The sequence below is a fragment of the Tigriopus californicus genome, chromosome 8 (genome assembly GCF_007210705.1).
Source record: "Tigriopus californicus strain San Diego chromosome 8, Tcal_SD_v2.1, whole genome shotgun sequence".
Classification (NCBI taxonomy): Eukaryota; Metazoa; Arthropoda; class Copepoda; order Harpacticoida; family Harpacticidae; genus Tigriopus; species Tigriopus californicus.
In genome coordinates, this window is record NC_081447.1 from 10,826,364 (window position 1) to 10,849,344 (window position 22,981).

General features: G+C 44.3%; 4 protein-coding genes across 4 annotated transcripts; 2 read left to right on the forward strand and 2 right to left on the reverse strand.

Annotated features, from left to right (window-relative positions):
- The first annotated feature begins 1,670 nt into the window (after window positions 1–1,670).
- LOC131885559 (mitochondrial inner membrane protein OXA1L-like) lies at window positions 1,671–4,252 on the forward strand. The gene is made up of 6 exons (XM_059233633.1): window positions 1,671–1,865; window positions 1,989–2,442; window positions 3,059–3,288; window positions 3,346–3,615; window positions 3,689–3,854; window positions 3,946–4,252. Exons 1-6 carry the CDS (start codon window positions 1,785–1,787, stop codon window positions 4,083–4,085), a joined length of 1,341 nt encoding a protein of 446 aa, XP_059089616.1. The 5' UTR covers window positions 1,671–1,784; the 3' UTR covers window positions 4,086–4,252.
- Window positions 4,093–12,760, reverse strand: LOC131885558 (large neutral amino acids transporter small subunit 2-like). Its single transcript, XM_059233632.1, has 6 exons — window positions 11,916–12,760; window positions 5,849–6,067; window positions 5,374–5,768; window positions 4,721–4,921; window positions 4,303–4,630; window positions 4,093–4,229 (listed from the first exon to the last, which is right to left on the reverse strand). Exons 1-6 carry the CDS (start codon window positions 12,193–12,195, stop codon window positions 4,168–4,170), a joined length of 1,485 nt encoding a protein of 494 aa, XP_059089615.1. The 5' UTR covers window positions 12,196–12,760; the 3' UTR covers window positions 4,093–4,167.
- A 281-nt stretch (window positions 12,761–13,041) lies between these two features.
- On the reverse strand, window positions 13,042–19,003 carry LOC131885555 (WD repeat-containing protein 7-like). Its single transcript, XM_059233629.1, has 2 exons — window positions 16,326–19,003; window positions 13,042–16,157 (listed from the first exon to the last, which is right to left on the reverse strand). Exons 1-2 carry the CDS (start codon window positions 18,121–18,123, stop codon window positions 13,531–13,533), a joined length of 4,425 nt encoding a protein of 1,474 aa, XP_059089612.1. The 5' UTR covers window positions 18,124–19,003; the 3' UTR covers window positions 13,042–13,530.
- Window positions 19,004–19,464: 461 nt separating this feature from the next.
- Window positions 19,465–22,393, forward strand: LOC131885556 (heat shock protein 75 kDa, mitochondrial-like). Its single transcript, XM_059233630.1, has one exon. It carries the CDS (start codon window positions 20,176–20,178, stop codon window positions 22,285–22,287), a length of 2,112 nt encoding a protein of 703 aa, XP_059089613.1. The 5' UTR covers window positions 19,465–20,175; the 3' UTR covers window positions 22,288–22,393.
- Window positions 22,394–22,981: the final 588 nt, after the last annotated feature.

The following is a 22,981-nucleotide window of genomic DNA, read 5'->3' on the forward strand; positions in this document are numbered from 1 at the left end:
AAATTCCATGTAACCAAGAAGCGGTGAATTAATACAATACAATAATCTTTTATTGCAACTCTTGGTCATGTCATGGCGTAAGAATAGCTATAAAATAAAATCTAATGTATATACATTATACAAAGGTTTGTTGATAAAACAAGAAAAATGTCAAGAAGGTAAAGGCAATAAAATAGTTGACTAGAAAGTGATATCACAATGAGTATGAATAAAGTTGGTTCAATGCACATGAAAAAAGGTAAGAGGTGAGTTACAAATAGTACAAAGACAGGTAGGTAGAGGTAGAGGTATCATAGTTCATAATCAAGAGCCAACTAAATGTGCTCCCAACTTACATTGGGTAGGTTTTTGAAAAATTTAGTTTTTATAATGTCTTTAGGTATGTAGGTTTTTATGTGGGTTAGAATTTCATAAAGCAATAAAATCAAAATTGTTCCCCATGATTTTCTGACGGAGAAAAATGCCAAGATGTGCTTGGGAATTTCCATCAAAACTTTAAAGGGTATTTTTACCACTGTGATAAGCTATGAATATCTCAGTATGTGTTATTAACAGGGCTTGAACCGTTACCAAAAGAAGTCGCACGTTACCATGACTGGTACTTTTTAGGGAGTGTTGGAAAAAGTAACGCCTTATTGTTAACAATACTTTTTTAGAAAAGGTAAAGTGTTACCACAACCATTACCCGCTACTTTCACAGAACGAAGAGGACCTAAGACTGTGAAAAAGCGCTTATGAAATTTTTTAACGTTTAGTAGATATGAGGTAAAACAAATCATTCATGCAATTATCTTTTTTGATCCCATCAGTGGCAAGTAAGTCATTGCATTTGAGAGGGAATATAAAAAAATGCTCGTTAATTAGAGAAGAAAGTAACTGTAACGGGAAGACAAAAAAAACCGTTCAGTTACCGTTATTTCTTAAAAAAAGTAATGTGTTACCATTAGCATTACTCAAAAAGTAATGCGTTACTTCAAGCTCTGGTTATTAGTGGTTCTTTGCTCTAAGATTTCGATGTTAAGTTATATATCCTGCATGGGGTGGATGCCTATTTAGTGCAGTTACACTTTCACTCTTTATCTTCAAATGATTTCATTGAAGCCACATCCTAAAGTTAAAGGTATCAAATGGCATAATCAAGTCTAAAGGACTGACAATGCCTGCCGAAATCTGCATTACACATGCTCTCTCATAGCATCCCATACATTACAAAGCTGCCATCATGAAATGAAGTCATAAGTCATAAAGAACACAAATAATTAACTTTCAAATGACCTCAAGTGGCAGGTGTGGGAACTGTGGTTAGACTGCAGTCATAGTACATAAATGCCAGTATGACATTTTTTTTTTATTCCAGTGAGGCTACACTACCAAATGGGGATTGACTTGGAACACATTTTGTTACAAGATTCTAAACGCAAAGTTCCATATTCAGGGAACAAATGGGTTGGTGGCTTGTTTGACTACTTTGGTTGGAATTGAGTAATGCTCCCGGTTGCCGAACCACCAGAATGTATCCCAAACAATGCCTCAAGTGGCTTGGTGGGAGCGACGCATCTCTCCCTAGGGCTTTCAACTAGACCAGTCACAGTGCCCATTGGCAGTCACGCAACCTGCCATTAGAAAAATTGAAGAAAACGCGTTAAACCCCACAAGAAGAAGAGCGACTGAGCGAGCTAAAAAACAACCAGCATGTCAACAAACACGTGAAATCGGCCATCCGCAACTTGCAGCGCTCCAAAGTCGACATGACACCGAGCCTTTGATCGGACCCAAGATTCATCATGTCCTTGTCCAGAATGGGTGGACTGGCTCAGTCTCGCCTCCACCGTCTCCTCCTCTGTCGGGCCCAATGTTCAACCCAGGTGAGTGGTTGGATCTGTCCATGTTTTGGCCCCACGGGACTCTGAGACTATCCGAGTCTCCTCTGCCATGGCTAACCCGAAAGCCAGATCCACTCACTCAGGTCCCTACCGGACTTGTTTCAGAGCGTGATCCCGACGGAGCGGCGCTTCCTGGAAATCGCCCCTCAAGAGCGAGGCTCGCGTCCCGCCCAGTCGTCCATGTGGACGAGGGGTCCACTAACGGCCACACCGTGGCTCCCGATGGCTGGGCGACATTTCTCCACTTGCCCAATTGTCCGGGACTCGGTCTCCGTGATCGAGGCCGTGAATCACACGCCGGAGGCGGGCGAGGCGGCGGGTGAGGCCGCGACCAGCTCGGCCACGGCTACTAGCTTGGATGGCCAAGCGGAACTGGTGCTGGACTTTATTCCCGAACGACCCACACCCTTGGCTGAGGGCGGTACGCTAGCCGAGGGGGTGGAGCCTTCATTGGAGAGCTTGGGTCTGGCGTCTTGGTGGCCGCCTGGACGATTTCAGTACTTGCTGGAACTTTTTCACGTCAATTTGGATGTGCCCTGGTGGGTGGCCATTGTGGCGGGTAAGTGGCGAGCCAATGACAATCAGACGTCCATCAATAGTTTGCTTATGGCTGAAAAGAAAGAACCACATTGTAGTTTTTGTAGCTTGGAAAGTAAACTTGTCTTAGATTAAGGCATGATGAGATTCATGGGTGGAACGTAGGTAACTTTGTTTACGAGTATGTAAATTTATGAATTGGTGGCATAAGGCATCTCGACCTATGTCTTTCGATTGTAGGTTTTGTTACGCTTCCCTTGTAGCTTCTCCTTCACCTCAACCACCTAAAAATGGGATCATAGCATTCAGATTTGATTCATGTCATTGGACTTGGACTGAAAGGATTAATTTCCTTTGAGTTAAATATGGCCAAAGATCAAAATTTGGGTTGGTACACAATACACCCACCAATTGAAAAACTATGACAACTAAAACAATTTGAAATATATCCAAGCACAAAAATGTGTTTGCCTCGTCATAGCGTTTGAGTCTTTCTCTCGGATCGGAACGTTCCATCCCTTTGAGCCATAAAAAGGTTACCAAAGGCTCAAGACTCTTTTTTTACTAAAACGCAAATCAACTTAACAACCTTTGTCTGATTCAAGACCAACCCTGCATTTCCTCTCTTCTTTACATAGTTACGGTCTCGTTACGTATTCTGCTATTTCCAATGGTGGTGAGTGCCCGTAGAGCGGCCATCGACCTCAACAACAAAATGCCTGGCATGGTGGCCTTGCAATCAGAACTGGGTGAGGCCCGCAAACGAGGCGACATGTACGAAACTCAACGCATCTCCATGGATTTACAAAAGTACATGAGGAAAAACGAAATCAAGCCCTGGAAGAGCCTCACGCCCATGTTCCTTCAGGTACGTCTTGTGCTCGAATGATAGCGATGAATGTGTTCTAAATACATGTCATTGCAGGCCCCCATTTTCATCTCCATGTTCATGGGATTGCGAAACATGACGACATTGCCCGTGGAGAGCATGGAAACGGGCGGGTTATTGTGGATTACCGATCTCACCGTGCCTGATCCGTACTACGTCCTACCCGTGGTCACAGCCGCCTCGGTATACCTCCAATTGAAAGTGGCCGCCGATGGATTGTCAAATCGAAATATGGGCTATTGGGGAAAGTTTTTTATGAGCGGATTTCCCTTCCTCATTTTGCCGCTAAGCGTCAACATGCCTGCGGTATTGGTTTTTTTTAAATATCTGATCTCAGTTCCCAGACTGGTTCAATGACATACTATTTCCCTTCTTTTAGGCCATCACTTTTTATTGGGCTACCACCAACATGTTTTCAATCCTGCAAGCCGGCGTGCTGAGAATTCCCGTCATCCAGAAAAGTTTGAAGTTCCCGGAAAAGCGGATTCAACCAGCGTCAACGGCGAGCTCCAACCAAAAAGGATTCGTGGCCAACGTTAGGGAATGTAAGTGCCGTGAAGATTTTATATCTACTTTTTTTTAGTGAGGAAAAGTGCATTTGAGGTGATATGAAAATTGACAATGCCTTTTTTCTAGCACTTGACAACTTCAAAGTTCAATCTGAAGTGGCAGATCGTCGACAAGTGGACGAACAAACATTCAAAGAAGCGGGTGTGAAGAAACCCCGACGAACATACAGATTCGATCCAACGCGACCCTCGCTTCCCAATAAATAGTCAAGCGTGTGATACAAATAGGTTGGTTTTTCTTTAAAAAAACAAATGAAAAACAATTTGATGATGGCAAGAATGATTTCCATCACTCTTCATGCTCCTCCAAAACGCCCAAGAATAGTTGTTGGATGATGAGATCGAATGAATCTGTAATGAAAAGCCAAGGCGTATTTTGTGCTCTCAGATCATTTGGAAAGTTTTATCTTATGAGGTGTCTTACTGAAAAATTTAACGAAGAATCTGGGCTTAGATTTCCATTTGATGAAGATCAGGTAGAACAAGGATCCCAGAATCAATATCATGATATCCACTCCAACTAAAATCGGCGACACATAAACGGGTAGCAAGACCAGAAAGCCGCATAGGACTAAGAACACGATGGGGTAGAACAAATGAACTTTGATGGGCCTTTCTCGGTTGGGTTCCTTCCATCGCAAGTACAGCAGGCCAGCCACGGATATCGTAACGAAAAGCGATTCCATGAAGGAGGTGTAGTTGATCAGAATGTAGACATTATCACTACTCAGCATCAGGATTGATATGAAACCCTAAACAGTCAAAAGAAACCATCTTAGAGAACCCGGTCTGTTCAGTCTGCCAATGTTACTGTGAACCTCAGGGAGTGAATGAAGTCTTACCAGAATGATGAGACAAGGAATGGGTGTATACGTGTGAATGCTGATGAGGGCCATGGCCGGGGGCATGTGACCATTACGGGCACCCACAAAGAACACCCTGGATGCGGCAAAGATCCCTCCATTCACCGCACCGAATGTGGACAAGACGACAAAGAATGGCATGATCCAAGCCATGGATCCCAGGAGGCGATTACCAAAAGTCTAAAAAGATGACACTTCTTAAATGGGCATGATTGAAAAAGATCACTCGTGAGGTGGATTTCCCAATGCGGTGATGAATACTCCTTGGCAAGGGTGCTCACGTTTCTTAAACAGTACTGTAATTTTTTGTGACTAATCATATCAGCACTGTTAACTGAAAATTTTGAAGAATAGCAGATTCAACATGTAAAACGAGCGATTCAATCATCGATCTTATTTCTGAATCCAAGATACCGTACCAACATTTCTTGAATTCTCGAAGTGGTAACACCTGCACCGCACTCCCCCACTCCTCATCCCTTTTCCGTCAATCAAAAAGGTAAACAAATTATTCCATCTACTGCAAATGAACTTCAAGCCGAGTTTTTGTTACATATTTGTTACATATGTAGGTAGTAGCACTTCATTTGACGTACAAACTTCAGGGTCAAAGTCCCGTCTCCTGAACTTACCACTGCCACGGCATTGGAACTGAGGATTTCCAGCGGGGATAAGACAGCGAAATAGGCCAAGTTAGCTAACAGATAGATGACCGTTATGAAAGGGATGGTGATGTAAATGGCTCGTGGAAGATCTCGATTGGGATCCTTCATTTCTTCCGTGACAAAGTTCAAGTAATTCCAACCAGCAAAACAGAAGATTCCCGAGTAGAATGCTAAGGCCACATGCCCAGGTGAATAATCTGTGTCCTTCATGGGCGTCTTCAAGTTCTCCAAATGGCCTAAACTTAACCACACAACGCCACTTAATATAATAGTGAGCAAGGCCAGAATCTTCATGGCTGAGAACACGTCCTGAATTTTGGTCACGGATTTGACGTTGTAGCAATTGAGCGCGGTTAGCCCAGCTAGAAAAATATATTTTCATTGGTAACAGAGACAGCCCACAGTCACAACAGGCAAGGTGATGCCTATATTCATCTCATACCCAATAGAATCGCGGCTATGAGACGCACAGCATCCACAGGCGGGTCACATTCCGGCCAAAAGGGCTGGAGCACGTAACTGGCAAATGTAAGGGCGGTGATAGCGCTCCCCGCGGGCATTATCACAAGTAAGGCGGCAAATTGATACAAAAACGCAGGGTAATCGCCAAACGCTTCGTAAATGTACGCGTAGTCTCCTCCCGATTGGGGAATCATCGTACCTGGAGGAAGACGAGATAATTGGCAATACAAAATTGATACAATGAATGCGACGTTTGTACTGTGGATTATGGATTGTTGGTGGGCGAGGCAATTTCAATTCAAGTACTTAAAATTGTGTTCCGGAAGTTGCCGTTGAAAACCCTGTTTGTTCGTTTCAAGTTAGATAGATTAGTTAAGACAATGATTTAACTACGGATTATCAGAAAACTTCAGGTGGAGGAAGTAAGAGCCCTATTTCAAAACTCATGGAAGCAATCAGAAGCTTGAATCGTTGTAATCAAAGACATGACCACTTTCTTAATATTTCAGTCAGAGAGAGGTGGTTTATTTTGCAATGTGAAAAGGCACAGATATTTAGACATGAATCGACGATGACAAAAAAAACATCGATTCACTTGATGTCCTATTGTTCTAGTTAGGTTTTCCAGAGACTGGATGCATGCATCTAGGTGGGAAGCCGCAATCAAGAACCGCTTGCATTACAGGTACAGTTTTTTTGTGATAACCTTATGACTAGGGGACGGACAGATGAATTTTTATGTTAAATTAAGTTTTCAACTGTTTCAGTCATTTTTGGGCAAAACACTTTCACGAATTTTAATCGTAAAATAACTTAAAACCTAAAAAAATGGTCAATATTTTAGGGGAAATTTAGGAGAAAAAAAGGGAATGAAGTTCAGGGATCCCTTGCCTGACAATGTTTGTTCCCGCTCGATGATTTGTTTGACATTGATCCCCAAGCTTTCATTAAGAGGAACTGTTGAGCATATAGGGGCATAATGCAAGTAAGTTCGTAACTAGAGGGCTAGTCCTCGACGTAGATATAACTTCTACTTTCGAATGGCGATTGGTAAGCTTCCCACCGTTTATCGCCAAATTAATGTTCGAAAGTTAGAACCAAAACAAAGGGCCTGATGAAAACCGGTAAGAGGCTGAGGGGAGTGAACGAGCCTTTCGGTGTCCATCCTCGAACCATTAGTGAGTGGAGTGCGTACTTCATGCAAGTACGGCGAACCCCTTAACAGCAGACCAGACCGAGGGCGAAGGAAGATCTGGGATTATAGGAGTTAGTCTTCAGATGGCCAAAATGCAGAGGGTTATCAGTCTCCATTAGATTAAAATTGGATCATTCATGGTGTGGCGTAAGTTTTTTAAACAGACCCTTTTCATGAAAATTTGAGACTCGAATGTTAAAAAAATGAGCAATTGTTTGCGGGCAGGGGAAGAATTTTCAGAAGGCACAAACAGTGGCTCCTAATTTCTTTCCCTCCTGCACAATACATTTCATATGAACGAGTGAAAAGTCTCTTCCAAAGAAGGCATGTACCCGGTGCGTCAGAAAGAACAACACTGGTAACTCTTTTCGTTCTACATCCGGAAATAAAGGAGTTAACGAGACAAAACAGAAAATAAATGGACAGATGTCGGTTAGACAGAAAGTAAATGATAAAGAAAATAAAACTTCAAAACCTGATTTTAACCACGGCAAATGCCAAATGAGGAAGCCTTTGCTGTCCGTCTCTGCGCGGACCTGCCTGCATCTGAGGTGTTTAAGGTCAATGGGATAAGTTGGAGTGCATTTTTTGGCATGAAAAAGCTTATTAAATATGATTGTTGATTTATTTATGAGAAATAATTCCGTCTCTCTGCGGCCAATTACGTGGATATGATGTCAAGTAGAATTCCAAATTATAAGCTAGAAGTGGGGGAGAACCAAGGCAGAGTGTTTCTATTCAAATAAGACGGGACCTTGGTCCTTACAACTAACAAAACAAAGGCCTATTCTAAGCTCGTGCAAAAAACATTTTGATCAAGGACCAAAAGTCTAACATTGCTTATTATCAGGCAGTGTTATGTTACTCAATTTCGCCGCGAATTACAGCCAAAGCCTGCAAAACAAAATGCTACTCCAAACCAGGTTTGATGGTCACACTCACCCACATCTAAGGGGCTTCAACTCCCCATTCAGCCTCAACAATTGCTGTGTTCCGTCATCATCTGCAGACATAAATGAACGCCAAGAGCAGGGCTGATTTAAAGCTTAAGTTGACTAATTTCCCAAGAGCTTGCAAGTGAATTTTCGACTAAATCGGTTCATTATGGACAAAGATATGACCCTTTCAAACTTTTCAGGTCCTAAAGTCTTGTTCTTTCTGATGCATCCTGTATTATGCTGATTGCCATTGAAAGGTAACTGCGAGCGTATTCTAATTTTTATACGTGAATTTCCGCACGTTTTTGGATGCTTTAGATTCTCACACAATGATAATATCAATTTAAGAGACCACTCAGCTACTTTGTTCTGGACCATGCTTTCAAGAATGCTTCAAAATAATATTTTCACTTAGAAGTCATAAATGTGTGTCTATATGGAAATTTATTTTTCGTTGACGTATGTTTCTCAGTCCAAAAACAACGAAGATCGTAAAAAACAAAAAAAGTAAGCAATTCGTACCTTGAAAACACCTTGAATAACCAAACAAATAAAACACTTTTCAACTTTTTAGAACTTATTTTTTCGTTGTCGGAACTTACTTTGTCTGTTTTCTATAATCTAAAAACAACTATTTTACCAAAAAAGCAAGCTATTTTTCTGACCCAAACTTATGACTGTCATTAGATATTACATATGTTTGCTATGTGCGTTCTTACAAATGGCAATTCACTTGTTCTTTTCTGGATTATTTCTCTCTATGCATTTTCTCAAGCATATAGTTTTTTATTAACCTGGCTTTGTTTCTACCTAAAAGTTCTTCGGTCTTTGTGCAATAATGACCTGTTTTCATTGTTGCGTACTAAACTTGGTAATTAGGATATTTTGTGGAGTTAAAAAAATTAACACTTCAACTAGGAAAGCAAACCTGACAAGAAAGTTCCTCAGAATGTGTGACGTAAGAACTATGTTTACAACAAAAAATGAAGAAAGTCAATACCTTGACCTTGTGTTGGTGCTAAATACGTAGAAAGGCAAAATGACCCAATATCCCTTGTTAAAAGAATGGATCCAATTTATTGAATGATAAAAGGAGGGCTCAAATGGTACTTTCAGTGTGCCAGGTAGCTGGATCACAATTGACACTAAGGGATTGAGGCAGTCAGGCCTGGAGAAAAAAGCTCTACAAAACCTTGCTAGAAGACGTTTGAGCAATGCGTTACCTCACCTCAGAGAGTGCTTAATCAACTCTTCCTCCCCAATCAAGGAACATTGCGTTAATTAGGATGCAACATAATGCTCAAACGTCTTCTAGCGAGGTTTCAAAAGCTTTCCACTCCAGTCTTGACGGACTCCATGACTAAGGAAAAGGAAAAAAATCAAGACACAAACTTATTGTTTGAAGATATTGATAGACTCATTTAATGATTTAAGAAAACATTGGGGAAATGCAAATACATTTAAAAAGCAAAAAGGAGATACGGCATGTTTTGAAAAGTCCTTCTTATAGACGGCAATGAACTCTCAACATCAGGGAGCACGAAATTCAACTCAGAACTCTAGATCTTTCTTTTTCTTAGGGATTTTGACAAATCAAACACCAAATAAAGTAGATTTGCATTTACCAATATATTTCAACTATGGTATTTCAACCAAAGTATCGCGGCGAATTGCTGAAGTTAGGTGTCATGACCAGAACATGCTTTAAAAAATAGAATTTCCGATCGTAAGCTAAGTTTAAGTAAATCATTAGAAAAGGAAAGAATCATCCCAACTAATATTTATCAGGCTCAAAATGTAATGTTAAAAAAATCCCACGTTGTGTTTTGATGAAGTTTTGAAAGATTTTTATAGATGTAAGCTGTCGATTGTCGAAAGCTATGAAATAGTTAACATATTCTAAAGTACCCAGTCTATAGGTATTTTTTTTCTCTTCCTTTGGTATTTGCGCCAGAACAATGCATCCTCCAAGTATTTGCCTAAAAACACTTCCATACAACGTCAAATAACAATTTTTGCGTTTTGACTCGGTGAAAACAATAAATAACGCTGAACACCTACGCAAACTTCTATTCAGGTTCATAACCTTTTTCTTTTATGGAAACCCATTTTCATGGGTATAATCTTGACTCTCAAGAACGCGAAAGAAAACTAACCACCACTGTTAGAAACTTATGCAGATAGTTTCATGGCTTATCCCCTTGACCGCTTGACCGCTTTGCCTTATGCCTCAACCAATCTGGGTTGAGAATTTCGATCGATGCAGAATTGAAATCTATTCACAACTGGATAATAAGTAAGTTTCCAATCACTAATGGAGAGACAGCAGATTTTGACAAATCAAACCTTGGCTTCTAACCATTATGTGTCAAGATTATACCTTGAAAACCTGTTACACAAAGTTAAACCGTGTATCAATAGCTGTCACTTTCCTTTTGTGAAGTTTACTCACGTTTAGATTCACAAAAGTTGACATGAGCTGGATTCTTTGTTGATCAGCTTACCCTTCTCCTCATCTCACCCGTAAAACAACGGTAAAACAACTGACACATTGATTATAAAGCCTTATTGAAGGTTTACTTTTAGGGATATAATCGTCTTATCTGAGTAATACTTCAATGAATAACATCAAAAGTGCTCCTCATGATTTTGTAAGGTAGAAAACTACCAACATGGATGGATTTTGAGTATTTCTGTTAAAACTTTACAAGGCTTTTTGACCACCGCAATGACAAAGGTGAGATGGCAAGAGAGGAGACAACTGCATCCAAGCATACAGCTATTATAGTCAACACTTCAAGTCATTTGCCTTTTAATGGCCTCTCTTTTCAAGAGAAGTTCGAACAAACCCTGTAGCTCTTCTCTTTAAAGTTATTAGCATGAAAAGGCTAACCTGTCAAAAGTCATTATCATATCCTTCAAGCATCATGAACATTTAGCAACTCCTATTGAAAAACTAGCTAGTCTTTGTTAAATAGGATCTGTTTCGGTATTGCTCAGCAGAAAACATGCTTTTTTAATGCATCAATGAAGTTGATCTGAATATTCCGAAGTGCACCTTTTTGGAAATCAAATGATGTAATTCGATCACTTCATTACACCATACCGAAGGTGCGTCTAGTTGCGGACTTTGGACGGTTTTCCCGTTAAAATGCGTCAACTTTTGGTCGGAGCATCTCTGAGTCACTTTTCATAGTATTTGAATAGAATAGGAAATTTAAATTCTTACAAGGAAGAGCAAGTCCACTGTCTTGGTGGGGTGCTTTTGTCAAAAGCTTATGTAAAAAATCAAATTTCAAGAGAGCTATATAATCTAGACCAATTCTCCTAAGTTTCCTAGTCAAGACAATTGGTCAATTTACTTTGTTATTATTTAGGTGCTCGTTTTGCATACAGTGATGTGTTTAGGACAAGTGAATTTTTAACTTCCATCGATATCTCCATGGTTAACTACGTGGATCTAATTGCGGTGCACATCGCGCCTAAGGGTTCATGTGGAACTGGCCAAGTCTTAAACTAGACGAGGGGACAGCGGCAAAGCAAGGCCCATTTTACTTTTTGTCAAAGCTTTAAGACAGATGACGGATGCATTAGTGGCAATAGGCAGAAAAGATACTGTCATGTCAGGGTGAAAAGCACACCTTTTTTTAAATTCATGATGGTCTAGTGCTAATGTTTCCGACTTTTTACAACATATGCCAAAGATTTTTGATAAATTCCATAAAAGCAAGATAACTCAGGATTTTCTTGTATAAACGATTAATTTTTTCTTTTAACGCATTATTTTATTCCGTGTGGTAGGGTCGTTTTTGACTTTGTGAAGGCTGAACAATTGCCATCACATAGGGGCCTAGCTTCGACAATTGCCATATTCAATCCTCCTGTTACATGGCTCCTTCCTTGACGTGACATACCCAATTCAGCGTAACAAATCGCTCCTATGAGAGAGAGCAAACCCGAGGCCACCCATACAAATAACGACATCCCGACGGAGCCCACATTTTGAAGCACTCCCTTAGGTGACACGAAGATACCAGACCCGACTATGATGCCTATGATGATGGAGCACCCATCAAGAAGTCCCAGTTCTCGCTTCAGCCGGGTCCGGGAACCACTTGACGAGGATTTGATATCGTGATTGCTCCCCGTAAATGGGGATGCTTCCCCCAGATCACTCCCCACAATCACAGTCATATCGAATTGTTGCTGGCTTGGCAAGGGGAGGCAAAGGAAGTGTCAGAAGACCTGGAGAACTTGGACCTATAGAACACCCTTTTATTTACAAATGTTCCACAATATTTTTCGAGCAATGACCAACAACGTCCCGCGAACACATGTCGTTTCTATTTTTGAAGGCAGCAGCAACACTTCATTTTTGAAACCCTTACACAGCACCCTCTGAGACGGATAAAAACCCACTAGAGCACATGTGGTCCATCGAGGATTGAGAATATAGAGTTCACTCTAATTAACAATCGTTGTAAAGGGCTAAAAGCTAAATTGTCAATTGAGAACTGATTCAACGTTGTTTTCTGGGTCGCACTTGCTGAGCTGATAATTGCCCGCTGCTCTGGCGTTTTTCTGTAGCACTGCGAGCTGTCAAGAACGACCTGGGTTCAGCACTACCCTCTTCGTGAATCCTCTCACTGTTTGTAGTAGAGTAGTTACAATGGTTGTTGTTACACGAACATAGGCTAGCATGTTACTGATTCGGAACAGATGTGCTACCAGTAGTAGTATGGAGACAGAGAGATGCAGAGGTTGGATAAAAGTTTCTCAACTTCACGCAATGCGTCCACGTTCTGACTGCCATCCACGTTTTGTCCGAAACATGAGTGCGACCCGCCCTTCCCCTTTACGAGAAGAACGGTTCTATGTACGTAGTATGTACGTAGTATGAAATGCTACAGGTGTGCTTCCATGTCACTTTGACATTTTTGATCCCGAATGAAATGAAACTCAATGCTATTCAAAACTTCAAGTGGAGAATATGCATGTAAACGTACGGTAAAACCAAGTGCACCTACTGACTTCCAATAATTTTTGTGTGATCAATTCATGTTATATTGCTTTGTAACGATGGTGGCTTTTAACAATAGTGGTGTAATAAGCATATGATGATCATGACAATAGTAGTAGTAATAATAATAATAATAATGATTACGATGGAATAAGAGAGAAGCCGTTTATCGTCACCTCGTCAACACAATAAAGATGAATAATAATAATGGTATCTAGTCTTTTAGAAGGTCTACTTGAGTAATCGGTGTTGCATTAAGATTGGCTAGTAATAACTCATCTAGAAGAATCGGAACTGATCCAGAATTGAAAAGATTCCAACATGAACGAGTCGGTGAAGCGTTCTGACACAAATCACTAATACCCAATGGGGCGTTTCTTCCTTCGGAGGATCGGGATCGTTAGCGAGTCCAAACCGGTTCAGGTTGTGAAAGAAAGTGACCGTCTGATGGCTAGATAACACTACGGATCAGGCTATGAACGTTGTTCATCAAAATCAAAAGATCTCGTTTAACAGTTGAATCGATGCTCGGTCCCATCCGGTAACAGGAGGGTCACTATCTTCGTCCCATTCCACAATAACCTAGGGCTGTACATGGGATTCCATCGTACTGCCTGAGACAACGCAGGGGTATTGTACGTCCGGGTGCATTTGGTTTGAGCATTCCCCAAGCCAAACATTCCCGTGGAGGTCTGCCAGAAGCACAACCGATTGTCTTTGGTAGAGTACGAGGCCAAGTTCTTGCCATCGGGAGCAAAAGCAACTGCCGCAATTTGCCCCGAATGGGCTGCAATCATTTGCACTTTGCTAGCTCGAAGTTCGTACATGGCCAGCTGACCGGTGCGGGTGCCAACGGCAATGCGTCGGGTTTGAATGCAATGGGAGACTTGAGTGAAGTTGGAGATGGGCTTGAAAATCTCGTTCAGAGGCTTGTTCTTTAAATGGTTGTGATCAATGCAATGCAAAGTGATATCAGTAACGTCCACGAGGAGATCCGCCAATTCCGTTCGATTCTTTTCAATGAGGACCTCGATCAGATGCAAGATCTCGGCCTTACTCCGAGTGAGAACGTGTCGGGCGAGGTTGACATTGAGCGCTTGTGCGTTCGAAGCCAAATTGTTGTAGCGAGCAATTTCCTTGGCGACGGAAGTGATGAACACTTGGGGGCGCACCTTGGCAATACTGAACAGAGAATGACGCGAGGTGCGGCACGAATCGCCGCTCTGGGTCAGAGGCAAACCGTACTTTCCACTGGGCACCCACCAATCTGCCTCACAGCACATGTCAAGTAGCCCAAGGAACACCTTTGACACTTCCAGATGCGGTTCCCACATGGTAAAACCTCGACCGATCAAGTCTATCGCGGCTCGCCGTAACGAGCCTGAAGATTGCTGTTTGGCGGACTGTGGACTCAACACGAGGAACATGAGAGCCTTTGCCGTAAGACGAGTCAAGTGGTTCCCCAGAGCCACTTCTTTCCCCTCTCTCTCGGCCTCGAGATCAAAGAGAGCCCCGATCACGCCCAGAAGAATTACGGCCGTGGTTTCGTTCCTCTGAGCCTGAACGGCTGACGAATTACTCTCGTCCTCGATCTCTTCATCTTCGCCTTCTTCTTCCTCTTCGTTGGGATGATTCTCCACCCCGTTTGTTCCATTGTGGGCATTGACTAGGGTGTTGCTCATTTGAAATGGAGGATCCCCGTACTTGGGCAAGTATTGACCCCAGGCTTCAACCAAATGCTTCCTACCCTTGGTACCAAGGTTCTTGAGCTCCGCCACCAGCAGCTCTTGAGCAGCCATTCTCACCTGAAGACACCGATCCTGCCACCTCTGAGCCAAGAGCTCCACTTGAGGCTTCTTGAAAGACTTTGACCCCAGGTTCTTCAGCTTTCCTGACAATAAAAGACAATGAAGGGTGCTCAGCAGACTCCAAGCCGATTTGATTTGCTCCTGAAGACTTTTGAAGCTGTCATCGCTGCCCTTTGGGAGGTCCATGGCACCATGAGTGGCTTGACGGACGAGCTTTCGTTTCTTCTCCTGCTCAGGGATGAAAGAAGCATTTGAAACTGACACTAGGGTATTGGTGATGGCGATCACTGAGAGAAGATGATGGGTTGTGATCGCATGAGATATCTCCCAATGCCCCAGTGCGGTGAAGTAGTATGTGTCCACTTCTCGCGCCATCTCTTCCTTGGAGAGGTTGGGCGCAATGTGTGAGGGTCTCAGTTCCTTTGGAGGAGGCTTGGCTGGATCAGGACGAGGATACCACGTGGGTAGAGTGAGTGACATGACACCACCTTTGGACAAGACTCCGAATGAAATGGGGACCTTTGGCCGAAGAAGGCCTAATTTGCTCATGGCCAAAACGTCCAATTCTTTATCTAAACCCCAAGCATGAAGCATGGATAATAGAAGTTGACCAATTTCCAATGTTAAGTTGATTTCTAAGTGAAGAGTGGCCGGTCGAACAGAATCAGAATTCTTTTCTCCTGTTTCGCCGTCTAATGCTCCGGCACGTTTTTCGATCTCTGTTTTGGCCCTTTCAATTTCTTCCCTTGCTTTTTCAGCCCCTTCTTTGACTTTCGACATAAATCCAGTTAGTTTCTTTTGCGTCTCCGGGGAAGCCGTGGAGGAGATCGAATTAATCTTGTCATCGGCACGATCTTTGACCTTGTTCAAGAATCCAGAAAGCTTCTTCACGGCATCCGGTGAAGCCGGCTTGGTCAGTGCCCAGATCTTTTCATATTCTTTTTGATTGGTAAAACCTTGAGCTTCCATGGTCCCCGGAGTCATGGCGCTGTATTCCTCGGTCAGGAGCTGAACGATTAACGCCTCGACATCGAAAAATAAGATGTGCCCCTCCGAGTCCTTGGGATTGGTTCGGAATCCGTTGATGACGAGGGGAAATGCACGGGACTTGTCTCTGACTTCAACTAGGCCACTTTTGCCATGAAGGTTGCTCATTCCGCTTTGAGTGGCTAATTTTATGGCAGCTAGATTTCGGTGACGCAATCCACGGAAGAAATGCATGGCAGGATTGGCCCCCACATTCTCAGAAAGAGTGATTGTGGCATTCTCATCACAAGCAGCTAATATCTCCTCAGCCATTGAACCATGGACGACTCGATCCAAATGACCTGGAATTAATCGTTAGTTTTATAATTATGAAAAATCGTTTCAAGAATTCAAGATTCTGATCAGATTTGGACTTCTCAATCAATGTAACTATGTAGATTGTAAGGGGGATCTTTCCGACATGGATGCATATTGTTAAAAATGAAAGGGATTTCCCTTCACTTGCTTACCTGTATCCATTTGCCAAACATAAGAAGTGCCATCGCTGCAACCAACGATAAGGAAATCGTCGAGAGGCCTCCATTTAATGGTGGTCACTGGGAAGAGATGACGGGAGGCCAGCATGACGCATCGCTTCTCTTTAAGAGACAACAAAGCCACGGAATTGTCACTGGCCACACTGCAAATACAATGCTGAATGCGAGGGGAACAGTTCACTGGCGGGACGTACAGGTTCGAGATCTCGCCCGCATGCGAACTGAAACGATGCAATAAGGTGCCCGTGTAGATGTCCCATAAACACACGGTGAAGTCTGTGGAACCGGACACTAAATGAGCCACGTCATATCGGGGGTGGTCGTTGTTCGGATACAATAGACAATTCACACGGGCTGAATGGCCCAAAAGGACTTGATGCTGCGGCCAATTGGTAAACTTTTGATGCCGTCCCGAGAGAAGCTGGAGCATGATGGTCTGAGTGGCCGGCACCATGATAATGGAGCCATCGTCTCGACCGCAAACGAGTCGGCATTGCATGGGCAGAAAAATAGTGGAAGTTAGAGGCACGCTTTGATCAGGATCGTCGGGATCATCCAACTGATTGAGAACACCCACTGGACCGGGTGTCACTTTGCGCCAGATCTCTTCTAAGCTGTTCACTAATACCGGCTTAATGCTGATAGGATCGGCGCTCGTCTCATGTTTGAGCTGCATGGAGGCACAGTCGGGCGTATCGGGTATTTTCCACACAGCCAGGCGACCATCACAGTCCCCTCGGATCAGATATTTCATCCACTTTCCGTCCCGAGAGAAAATGAGGTACTTGAAAGCCGGAGGACACTTGAGCGGCCGCTCTACATCCATGACGAGCTCACAGAACAGCAACGACTTGCCCCCGGAGATTTTGGACTTGTTGTGGAAGTCCTTGCTCTCCACGATACAATTCGTGGGGAGTTTATACAGGTAGGCCTTGCCTTCATCACTCCAGGCACAAACGCGTTCGGCACTGATGAATTCTCCGCCGATCCAACGTTCGCCCCGGCGACAATCGACGGTCAAAAGACAGGTGAAGTCGCCGGCATCGTAGATATTCCAGTACGTTGAGCATACAACCAATACGGTCCTCATATTATAGACACAGCAAGTCATGGAGATCGCATTAATGCAGCGGATCTGTTTACTCTCATTTTCGAATACGGTGTCCTGATTTTCATCCCCATTCAAAGTCCACACTTTGACCGTACCGGTGGTGGTAAGTGCGAGAACCACGTCATCATTGCGATTTCTGGGCCGCAGGACGTGAAAGGCCGACACCCAATCCGGATTAATACGCGACGACAACTGGAAGAGCACGGTCAGGGCGAACGGCTCCATGACCAAGATCTCTTCATAAAAGCCCGAACAGAACAGCTTGACCACGGGTGAATCGGGCGCCCGGTAGGCCTGCATCGTGCTGTGCACATATTGAGCGTAGCGCTGGCTCTCGATAGCCCGCCCATCGACCGTATCCCACGTGAACATCTCCCCTTTGTCCGAGCTGCTCACGATATGATGGCAATCCTGGCCGGAAGAAGCCTTGGCGATACACCGAACGGGCGTTGTGTGGCCTACCAGCATGTGACGCGGCACCATCCGCCAGGGTTGGTCGCCCGCATTGGGATCCACATCCCAGAGCAGGATCTGTCCATCCGAGGAGCCCGTGACCAGGGTGCGTTGATCCCGGAGCAAATACAGCACCGAAATGCAATGGGCCGGGGCGTGATTGCCCCACAGGGTCAGCGGTACCACCAAACTCGACGAAGATGACATGTCTCACACTCGAGACGCGTTGCGGAGGGCCAAAATCCTCAGGCCGAGGTAGAATTGAACGTCCAAACTCAAAATAACGAGGTCGCGCAGGGCGAAGGCCTCACATGACTGTGAGGAAACAGTGCACTCGCACACACACACACACACTCGGAAAACGACTAAAACGACCCAAAGGACCCCAAGGACGGGGAGGAAGAGAGACAGCTCTTCCAACTTTTCCAGCAAAAGCCTGCCTGCTTGCCCGCCAGCCAGCCAGCCAGCCAAGCCTCTGGAAAAGCAGGCCAAGAGCCCTTCTCCGGTCGGTTCTCTCTCGCTTCTCGCCCTTGGATCAGCTCAAGTCTCGGCCTCGAGGGCACGATCGAGACGAGCAGCGTGGCCCACTCAGGCAGGGTGGGTCGACCAGCCTTGGATGAGATCAGGCCAAGATGAAGGAACACGAGGAGCGAGACGACGACGTGGGTTGGGACGGTTGGGACGGACGGAGGAGGGACGGTGGAGGGAGGGTGGGCCTATGGCCAGAAAGGAGCTTCACCTGGGAGAAAGGCTGACTACGTGACGGTCGGCTGGTCCGCCCAGCGATGGTAGTTGAGTGCGACCGACCGGGGCTGGGATGCCGCTCTGAGATGCCGCTCTCAGACAGCGGAGTAGAATTGAACTGAAGTCAATCGATGAATGCGGTCAGACCGGCCGGCCGGCCATCCATCCAGTCCGGAGTTCGGAGGGGCTGGAAGGATTGCTCCACTGACGTTTCGAGCGTCGATCCTGACTAAGGCCTGAGCAGTCGGTCCAGAGGATGGGAGCGGAGGACCAAAGGCCCTGAGAGGATCTAAGGAGCGAGGCGGGCAATACACTACCCACTGACGTGACGCTACTGAAGGCAGTATTCAAAGGAGGAGGAGAAAGAGGAGGAACAGGAGGAACAGGAGGATAGGAGGAGCGGTAGACAGGAACTCCAGGTGAGTGCAGGAAAAAAGCGGTCCATCGGTCAAGGGTAGAAATGCATTTTTTGGATAAGATTTGCCAAATCTTTGGATTTAATCCAACGACACCATTTCCGTTATGAATTAACATAAAGATTTGTCGGTTAGCCTTATGTGGATGGTGGAGTTCGGTTTTGGGACAGGCTTTGGTCATGGGTCGGACACTTCACATTCACATTGGAATAAGCTAGGGCCTCGCCTATAATTCCTTTTTTGTTCTTTCAAAAAAAAAAAAAAATGAAAGTTAATGCAAATTTTCACAATCTATATTGAAATTGCCAGAATTGTAAGAAAATGGCGTTAATCGCCAGGCGAAAAATTTTAGACAAAACCTCGGGTAAAAAGCGCAAAACTCGCTCGAAAGTGTAAAAGATCGAGTAGCTGTAGCTCTAGAGAGAGGGGGAGAATGGGGAGAATGCAGTCTCAGAGGGTGACTCAACCGTATTTAGCTTTGTAATCCGGGCTTCAGACTTCCAAGGGTCAAACAGAGGGGTTGATGTAGCCAGGGTCATATAAACACATACGTCCTCCACCATCTCATATGGTCAGGGGATCACTTGAATACGGCCTAGCATTTAAGAACTCCATTCCACTCAAGTTTTGAATTGGATTTGGTTAGGCGTAACTTGGAGTGGGTGATACGGGGTTGAATATGGCGATTGACTAAGTAATCCGTAGAAGTTTTCAGTAGCGAAGATCGGGAAAATCGGAGTGGATCGAGTTCTCGAAAATGGCAGGAGAACATATGCATTTTCGATACTCATCAGTACCAAGTTCTCACACTACTTTCTCTGATATGCACCTCAAACCCATAACTCCTTCAAAATGTTCATTTTTCTCTAGATTATTCCACATAGATCGCATAATGGTAGCTCATCCAAACTTTAGTTGATCACATGCTCTACCTTACAGTATATGGCACTATTACCAAGTTTCTGTCTTGATCACCCTGCTCCATAAAACGGCATGACTTTGTTGACATCATTTGAACCATCTAAACGCCACGGTGATTGCCCAGTTCCCTATAAGTGTGTAAGGGAAGTGTGTTGCATGCCCGGATTTTTTCTTCAGCATGTGGAGCCGATTGACCGTGCGGTGTGGACCCGCCCAATGGCGTCTCACTGCCAGATTAAGTAGCCGACCAGTCCAGACCACTCCAGTTCCACGATGGTCTCGCCCAGCACCCGATTCTCGTCCATGGGTCAATATGGGCCGGTTCTATTGTACTAGTAAGCCGATTGAACCCGAGATTATCCTCCCCGAATCTGAGAAGGTGACCTACCAGGCCAAAAGCCAGCCTCGAGCCTCGGGTCCGAGCGAATCGCACGAGTTTCAAGCGGAGACCCGTCAGTTATTGAATATCGTGGCCAAATCGTTGTATTCCGAGAAAGAGGTCTTCATTCGTGAGTTGATCTCGAATGCGTCGGACGCCATTGAAAAGATGCGGTTCATGACTCGATCCGGTCAAACCCTATCCGGTGCGGATCGACCGCTGGAGATTCGGATTGACACCGACAAGGTGGGTCGGACCATCACCATCCATGATTCTGGCTTAGGAATGACCAAGGAGGAGATGATGACCAACTTGGGAACTATCGCTCGATCCGGCTCCAAGGCCTTCATTCAAGAGATGAGTGAGAAAAACCAGACGGTGGACTCGAAAGAGATCATTGGCCAATTCGGGGTGGGTTTCTATTCAGCTTTCATGGTCTCTGACAAGATCGAGGTGTTCTCGCAATCGAGCTTACCCGACCAACCCGCTCATCATTGGGAATCGGATGGATCCGGGACTTACACGATACGCGAAGCTCAGAATGTGTCTGAAGGCACGAAAATTGTCATTCATTTGAAGCCGGATTGTGCCGAGTTTGCGGACGAAACCAATGTTCGGGAAATTGTCAAAAAGTACAGCAGTTTTGTGGGCAGTGATCTGATCTTGAATGGAACCAAAGCCAATGAGTTACGTCCCTTGTGGCTCATGGATCCCAAGGAGGTGGAGCCTGACACGCATGAAGATTTTTATCGGTACATCGGCAACACGTTCGACAAACCTCGATTCACGTACCACTTTCGAACCGACGCACCCATCGACATTCGGGCCTTGCTCTATGTGCCGGAAAGTCGTCCGGGCCTATTTGAGACCAATCGTGAAGGCGCGGATGTGGGCGTGGCATTGTACTGTCGTAAGGTGTTGATCAAAAGTAAGGCCGAAAACATTGTACCCAAGTGGATGCGATTCGTCAAGGGCGTGGTTGACTCCGAAGATATTCCTCTCAATCTCAGTCGCGAATTACTGCAAGACAGTGCCCAAATCCGCAAATTGCGAACGGTCTTGACCAACAAGTTCTTGCGCTTCATCCAGGAACGAGCGCGGAAAGAGACTAAATCGTTCCTGGAGTTCTACAAGGATTACGGTTTCTTTTTCAAAGAAGGCATTATCACCTCGAACGAGCAATACGAAAAAGAGGAATTGGCCAAGATCTTGAGATTCGAGAGTTCAAAGCAGCCAGCCGGGGAGCTGGTCTCATTGCCCGAGTACTGTGATCGTATGAATGCGGGGCAAAGAGATATCTACTATCTCAGCGCACCTAGTCGGCAATTGGCCGAGAATTCGCCCTACTTCGAGGCTTTGAAGAAACGCGACGTCGAAATCTTGTTCTGCTACGAGAGCTACGACGAGTTGGTGCTGATGCAGTTGCAGCAATTCGACAAGAAATCGATGACTTCCGTGGAGAAAGAGATGCGTATGGACAACACACCGCCTTCGGAAGAAACGGATAAAGATTCCCTTTCGTCTTCTGATCAATCCGAACTGATGGATTGGGTCAAGTCCCAATTGGGACCCAAAGTTGCCAAAGTCAAGACGACAACAAAATTGGAATCCCATCCTTGCGTTATCACCGTGGAGGAAATGGCGGCGGCGAGACATTTCGTTAAAACCCAAGCGGCCAACTTCTCCGAGGAGCAACGCTACAACATTCTCCAGCCCCAATTCGAAATTAATCCCTCTCATCCCGTGATAAAGAAACTCAATGAGCTCAAACAATCGAATCCGAAACTGGCTAATCTCCTCACGGAACAACTCTTTGCTAATTCTATGGTTTCAGCGGGTTTAGTCGACGATCCTAGAATCATTCTGAAGTCCATGAACGAGCTCCTGACCGAGGTCCTTTCAAAATACTGATATCATTAAACATCAAAACACTGCGTCATGCATGTTTAATCTCGGCCCTTTTCTCTTGTATGGTCTTATCTCTGTTCAATGAATTAAACACATATTTTTATTGCGACTTTTTGTGACGCTGCAAATGATTCAAGACAATGAATTTAGGATAGGAGGAAAATTTTGGCGCTAGCGTGATTACCCCCTCCGCCTCCGCTTGCGTTAAAGGCATTTGGTTTGATTGGCACGGGTCTGGAATCAATTTACAGGCTATAGTGTTTTTTTTTTTGAGGCATTGAGGGTCATTTGCTCAGTCAAATGTCGTTCACTTATAAATACGAAACTTGTCTGGATGTTTCTATCTTTGGAAGAAAAATTGGTAAATTTTTAGTAAGAGACAAGGTTAGCACCATGTGATGAATTATAGCAATTCAATACCGATACCTAATGAAACATCATTTCTTACTTGGTTAAGAAACTATCAAATTGATCCGTAACCTTGAGAACATGGAATTAGCTTGAAAGCAGATTTACTCATTTCGCATTAACTTTATCCTTACAATGAATAACAACGAGTGAGATTTTTTTTTCCAATGCATTTCTAATGTGCGAAGCCAAAATGAATTTCCCAAAGTTGCATGAGATAACGAAAGCAACGTTGATATCATTATCAGCTCCCGACATAATGCTACCCTCATTAAACCCATCACACGAT

Coding starts and splice junctions, on each gene's coding strand:
- LOC131885555 (XM_059233629.1), bottom strand. CDS start 18,123: ATGTCATCTTCGTCGAGTTTGGTGGTACCGCTGACCCTGTGGGGCAAT. Junction 16,158..16,325: donor TGTTTGGCAAATGGATACAG/GTAAGCAAGTGA, acceptor GATTAATTCCAG/GTCATTTGGATCGAGTCGTC.
- LOC131885556 (XM_059233630.1), top strand. CDS start 20,176: ATGTGGAGCCGATTGACCGTGCGGTGTGGACCCGCCCAATGGCGTCTC.
- LOC131885559 (XM_059233633.1), top strand. CDS start 1,785: ATGTCCTTGTCCAGAATGGGTGGACTGGCTCAGTCTCGCCTCCACCGT. Junction 2,443..3,058: donor GTGGGTGGCCATTGTGGCGG/GTAAGTGGCGAG, acceptor TTCTTTACATAG/TTACGGTCTCGTTACGTATT. Junction 3,289..3,345: donor TCACGCCCATGTTCCTTCAG/GTACGTCTTGTG, acceptor ATGTCATTGCAG/GCCCCCATTTTCATCTCCAT.
- LOC131885558 (XM_059233632.1), bottom strand. CDS start 12,195: ATGACTGTGATTGTGGGGAGTGATCTGGGGGAAGCATCCCCATTTACG. Junction 5,769..5,848: donor CATAGCCGCGATTCTATTGG/GTATGAGATGAA, acceptor ATATTTTTCTAG/CTGGGCTAACCGCGCTCAAT. Junction 4,922..5,373: donor GTTCCAATGCCGTGGCAGTG/GTAAGTTCAGGA, acceptor TCATCTTTTTAG/ACTTTTGGTAATCGCCTCCT.